This window comes from Theropithecus gelada, chromosome 4 (genome assembly GCF_003255815.1).
Source record: "Theropithecus gelada isolate Dixy chromosome 4, Tgel_1.0, whole genome shotgun sequence".
Taxonomy (NCBI): Eukaryota; Metazoa; Chordata; class Mammalia; order Primates; family Cercopithecidae; genus Theropithecus; species Theropithecus gelada.
The window spans coordinates 135,596,458-135,602,909 of NC_037671.1; the positions used below are offsets into that span (position 1 = coordinate 135,596,458).

The following is a 6,452-nucleotide window of genomic DNA, read 5'->3' on the forward strand; positions in this document are numbered from 1 at the left end:
AACCTCCCCCTCCCGGGTTCAAGCAATTCTCCCTGCCTCAGCCTCCCGAGTAGCTGGGGTTACAAGCGCCCGCCACCACGACCGGCTAATTTTTGTATTTTTAGTAGAGACGGGGTTTCGCCACGTTGGCCAGGCTGGTCTCGAACTCCTGGTATCAGGTGATCCGCCCGTCTAGGCCTCCCAAAATCCTGGAATTACAGGCGTGAGCCACCACACCCGGCCAATGTTACTTAAAAGTATTACTTCGCACCTGTAATTCCGGGAAAGAGCCAGGGCAAAAATCCGTAACCAAGGGAACAGGGCGCGATTCCAATCAAAATGGCCGCCAACACCTCCAGGCACCGTCGGCGAGGGCGTCCCCGGAAGTGGCGTTGCGCTCAGCTTCCGGTTCTGCCTGTTCCGGCGCACGTAATCGCCGGGTGCACGTGCATCCACTTAGTTAAGAGTTGCAGGGAGCAGTAGCGATGGACACTCTGGATCGAGTTGTGTAAGTTCGCTGGTACTCAGCCCCGGGGAACGTTGGGGTGAAAGGGTCCCGTGATGAGGGTGGTATTGTCTCGGCCTCTCACTCTTCCTGGTTACCCCTCTTCTTGCCTGGGTGGGAGCCGATCGATCACCAGCCGGGGTTTTCCTCAGCGCGAGCTACTTGCCAGGAGACAGTGGGGAAGCTCTCAGGTGGGAGTCGCGGGATGGGATGTGGGATTGAAGCGTTGGCCGCTTTTATCCTAGTCAGTTGAAAAACATCTGACTTCCGAAGTATGAGACAGATTAGTTAGAGTGGGGTTAAGAGCACAGCCCTCGGAATCCGACAGATCTGGGTGACAGTCTGGAGCGTTCACTTAAAGCTTTGTGACTTTGGGTCATTAAATGTCTCTAAATCTCAGTTTACTCTGTAAAATAGCACTCATCATAGTCATACTTCTTAGAGCTGTGAGGGTTAGTTTTGCGAATGTGTGTAGAGCCTTTGCTGCAGCACGTAGAAATGTTCATTAGTTTTGTTTTTTTTTCTTTCCGGCTTTGTACACTCCTCTGAGTTATCCTTGAATAATACCTGTTTTAAATTTGTTCAAGAATATTTATTGTGCTAAACAGCCCTGCTGTTATTTGCTGTGGTTTTCTTGCTATTTACGTAGGTTAGTATGTATCCAAAACGACAGTTTTAGTCATTCAGAGATTTTGCACACCTGCTATGCCTCTAGCTGTTTGGACTACAAAGAAGAGTCGTTTACTAGGTATTGGGACTAGTTTACACATTAATTGGGAGCCAGGCAGCTAATAAAACATGTTAATCGCTATTTGCATTTGTTGCTGTTTAATGAGTTACAGAAGATAGAATAATTTGTATCTTCATCAACCAGTAAATGATTAGAAGCTTTATATGTGACATTATCTCTGGAGGAGGATTTTAAAAATCTACATGGGAAACTAAAGTGCATGTATAGTCTCTTTCTTCCCAAAGTGTCCATGGGACTGGACGAGGGAGGGTCATAATTTGGGAGGAGAATTCTTTCAGTAGATGACAGAGAACTGTCTGAAAAATCAGGGCGCTCATTGTAGAGGAAGCAGAGGTGAAGCCCCTTTTTTGAACAGAAACGTATAAAAATATGCCATTCCTACTGTCACATCATAAAGTCAGAATAATGAATTTATTTTCCCTTAATAGTTTACAGGGTAATTGGTCTACATGAATTTTTAAATCTAGCTTAAAAAACATTTTTTTTTTGAGACAGGGTATCGCTCTGACACCCAGGCTGGAGTGCAGTAGCCCGATCACAGCTCACTGCAGCCTCGACCTCCCCGGAATCAAGCAGCCCTCCTACCTCAGCCTGCTGTGTAACTGGGACTATAGGCACGCACCACCACAGCTAATTTCTGTATTTTTTTTGTACAGACAGGGTTTTGCGATGTTGCCCAGGCTGGTCTTGAACTTCTGGGCTCAGTGATCCGTCCATCTTGGCCTCCTAGAGTGTTTTTATTACAGGCTGTGGCCGCCCAGCCCTAGCTCATTTTGAAAATTGGCCTGTTTACCTGCTGTGTGATCTTGGGCACATTACCTGTCTGTTCAGTTGCCTCATCTGTAAAGTGAAGGTAAGAATTGTAACTTGCCGGGTGTGGAGGCTCACACCTGTAATCCCAGCACTTTTGGAGGCCGAGGCGGGCAGATCACGAGGTCAAGAGGTCGAGACCATCCTGGGCTAACACGGTGAAACCCTGCCTCTACTAAAAATACAAAAAATTAGCCGGGCATGGTGGCAGGCACCTGCAGTAGAATGGCGTGAACCCGGGAGGCGGAGCTTGCAGTGAGCTGAGGTCGTGCCACTGCCCTCCAACCTGGGAGACAGAGAGACTCGTCTCAAAACTAAATAAATAAATAAAAAAGAACTGTAACTCTCAGGATTGTGGTGAAGATTAAGCCTTAATAGAGTGACTCCAGGTAAACATCAACCTTATTATTCCCCATTGTTGGCAATAATGTTGACATTCTCAGCAATGATAATGGAGTGCAACAGTGTATACTTCCTGGCAGGCATTGTGGTCTTAAACCTAAAAGAAAGGTAAGCAGTCATTAGTCTCATGTTTAGTAAATGCCCACAGGTTGATCAGCAGTTGATGCTCAATTCTTTGTATTAGGGTACAGGATACAGTTTGACTACTTAAGGCTTGAAGAAAAAAGAAGAGTAAAAATAGCGACAGTATTTACTTGAGCCTTTTATTTTTTACTTAAAAAAAGATTTGAAAAAGCAGTAGTAAAAGAATGGTGGGAATATAAAAATGAAAGCTTTTTTTTTAAAAGCTAACAAAACACTTATTTAACAATCATAAGGAAATATCTTTTACTGATATCTCCCAAAAAAGTGAGATTTTGGCTGGGCCTTGTGACTCACACCTGTAATCCCAGCACTTTGGGAGGCCGAGGCAGGCAGATCACCTGAGGTCAGTAGTTCGAGAATAGCCTGACCAACATGGTGAAACCCTGTCTCTGCTAAAAATACAAAAATCACCCAGGTGTGGTGGTGTGTGCCTGTAATCCTAGCTACTTAGGAGGCTGAGGCAGGAGAATTGCTTGAACCCAGGAGATGGAGGTTGCAGTGAGCCAAGATTGTGCCATTGCGTCCAGATTGTGTCCAGCCTGGGCAACAGAGTGAGATTCCATCTCAAAAAAAAAAAAAAAAGTGAGATTTTGTTTAAGGGTGGAGTCATAAATGACAAATGTGTTTTTGTTTTTTTTTTTTTTGAGACGGAGTCTCGCTGTGTCGCCCAGGCTGGAGTGCAGTGGCCGGATCTCAGCTCACTGCAAGCTCCGCCTCCCGGGTTTTTACGCCATTCTCCTGCCTCAGCCTCCCGAGTAGCCGGGACTACAGGCGCCTGCCACCTCGCCCGGCTAGTTTTTCGTATTTTTTAGTAGAGACGGGGTTTCACCGTGTTAGCCAGGTTGGTCTCGAACTCCTGACCTCGTGATCCGCCCGTCTCGGCCTCCCAAAGTGCTGGGATTACAGGCTTGAGCCACCGCGCCCGGCGACAAATGTGTTTTTAAGAATTTGCATATTAGTTAAGTCATGCCTTTGCAATGTGAGGAAAATGTTTAAATAGTTATGAATTGTGCTTTTCTGAACAGAAAGCCCAAAACGAAAAGAGCTAAGAGATTCCTTGAGAAGAGAGAACCGAAACTCAATGAAAATATTAAAAATGCCATGCTGATTAAAGGGGGAAATGCAAATGCAACAGTGACACAAGTACTTAAAGATGTGGTGAGTATATATACTTAATCTTTAAAAGGTATTGAAGTCATTTTGGAATTTTCAGCATGCTAGGTTGGGCTGCCGGAGAAATACATAGATAAGCTTGCCTTACCATAAGAACTACTAATCTTAGAGAAGAGCTAAAGTTGGGGGGGTTCTTTACCCTGCAAGGCACCAACTACTAGTTTTTCTTAAAGCAACTAGTTCTGTTAGTAAATTTTATTATTATCTTTTAGGAGCACAGATGGGTCTGGTAGGGTGAAGGTCTCCCTTAGTAAATTTAAGCTGTTTTCAATTACTAGAATTTGGCTTACTCACATTTTAGGAAAAAATTTAATTTGTAAAGAGAAATAACTGCATATTGCTATATATTTAGTCATTCAACAACACCAGTTACTGTGCCTCTGCTGGGAGTTAATAGGTGAGACACAGTTCTTTCAGTGAGCTTAGAGAGATAGACATGTAAAAAGTTCTCACATTGTGCTGTGTTGGAGGCATGGACAGGGTAGGGTGGGAAACAGTTAAAATCACATAAGGGAGGCCGGGCACAGTGGTTCACGCCTGTAATCCCAGCACTTTGGGAGGCCGAGGCAGGAGAATCACAAAGTCAGAAGTTCGAGACCAGCCTGGCCAACATGGTGAAACATGGTGAAAACTAAAAATAAAAAGATTAGCTGGGTGTGGTGGCACATGTCTGTAGTCCCAGCTACTCAGAGGCTGAGGTAGGAGAATGGTCTGAACCGGGGAGGTGGAGGTCGCAGTCAGCCGAGATCGCACCATTGCACTCCAACCTGGGTGACAAAGACTCCATCTCAAAAAAAAAAAAAGAAAATCACATGGGGGACCCCCACACAGGGTAGCTTCCCCCAGAGATAACACTTCAGCTTCATTTTGAAGGAGAAGTTGGTGCAAGAAGTGGGAGAGAAAGAGAAGACCCTCTGAGACTGAGAAAGAAGTTTGTGCAAAAGGGAGTATGAAGGAGCGTTGATGCATTTGGAGAACTGTAAATAATTGGGCATGGCCAAAGGAGAGTGGGCTAGATGAGGCTAGAAGAAGAGGCATGGGTCATATAGTAAAATGGAGTTTGAATTTTAATCTGAAAGCTCCATGTAGTCATTGAAAGATAATAAGCAAGAGAATTAAAAGGACCACCAGTCTTTGTAATTGGCTTGACTAGAGAGGGTTGAGAGCAAATGTAGGAAACTAAACCATTGCTGCCAGCTAGGTGAAGAGCATCTGGAGTCCAGTGGTGGCAATGAAAATGAGAAATGACCAGAAAGAATAGATGTTGAGGGTAGAAGAGTTGGGAACTAGTGAAAAGTATGACTTCCCAGGTTTTTGGCTTGAGTGCCTGATGGGCAATAATGCCAATTAGAAAATGTGTCAAGTGGAGCAGGTTTGGAGGGAAAGGTGAAAGATTCAGTTTGGGACATGTGATTTAAGTAATGAAAATAAAAGCTTTGTTTTTTCTACCTCTGTAGCCTAGTGTCCAGCCCAGTGTCTGTACATAGTAGGTACTCAATCTATAGGTAATCAATGAAAGAAAGGCCAGGCGCAGTGGCTCACACCTGTAATCCCGGCACTTTGGGAGGCCGAGGCGGGCAGATCACGGGGTCCGGAGTTCAAGACAGCCTGGCTAACATGGTGAAATTCCATCTCTACTAAAAATACAAAAATTAGCCGGGCTTGGTGGTGGACGCCTGTAATCCCAGCTACTCAGGAGACTGAGACAGGAGAGTCTGCTTGGACCTGGGAGGTGGAGATTGCAGTGAGCTGAGACCACGCCATTGCACTTACTCCAGCCTGGGCAATAGAGCAAGACTCCATCTCAAAAAAAAAAGGCATAGTATGTGGAGATATCTAGTAGGTTATTTGACTAATTAGGCCTTCAGTACAGCTAATAGGTCTTTGAATTAAATCAATTAAGTAATTGAATACATTTTTGTTGTTATTGAGATGGCGCCTCACTTTGTCACCCAGGCTGAAGTGCAGTGGTGTCATCTTGGCTCACTGCAACCTCTGCCTCCCGGGTTCAGGCGATTCTCCTGCCTCTGCCTCCCGAATAGCTGGAACTACAGGCTCATGCTACCACACCTGGCTAATTTCTGTGTTCTTTTAGTACAGACAGGGTTTCACCATGTTGGCCAGGCTGGTCACAAACTCCTGACCTGAAGTGATCTGTCTGCCTCAGCCTCCCAAAGTGCTGAGATTACGGGAGTGAGCCACCACACCTGGCGTTGAATACATTTTTAAACTTGCCAAACTCTATGCCTGATAAGCATAGTCAATTCAGATGTCTGAATGCCTTATATAGGCCCATCCCTTTTTTGAAATGTTTGTCTGAATGTCATTGTGCTGACGGGACACTGCCCCTCTCCTAGTATATCCATCAGCACAATGATCCTACATATTTAAGTAAGCTTTAAAAGCAGCACAATATTACAGATTACTACAATAATTAAAATTCATCATGGTTATCAAAATTCATCTGAGTTATCAAGAAGAGGTGGCAATGTTTATTACACAGAAACAGGGAAATAGTTGGCCAAGAATCATCAGAAGTTTTATACTTAAAAAGGCAGATTTTACTGTTGCATTTTCTTTGTTCACCAACTCTGATAGTTGATGAATGATTATTATACCTTATTTTTCATTGTTTCCCTCATTTACCCATTTCTCTTTTTTTTTTTTTTTTTTTTTTTTTTTTTTTTT

General features: G+C 44.2%; 1 protein-coding gene across 2 annotated transcripts in view; it reads left to right on the plus strand.

Moving 5' to 3' along the window:
• The first annotated feature begins 375 nt into the window (after window positions 1-375).
• RPF2 (ribosome production factor 2 homolog) overlaps window positions 376-6,452 on the plus strand; it is a 45,933-nt gene continuing 39,856 nt past the window's right edge. For both annotated transcript variants that reach the window (XM_025384432.1, XM_025384431.1), the window contains exons 1-2: window positions 376-487; window positions 3,617-3,749. In XM_025384432.1, coding sequence (XP_025240217.1) covers window positions 3,745-3,749 — 5 coding nt within the window. In that variant the 5' untranslated portion in view covers window positions 376-487; window positions 3,617-3,744. The remainder of the gene's footprint in view (window positions 488-3,616; window positions 3,750-6,452) is intronic.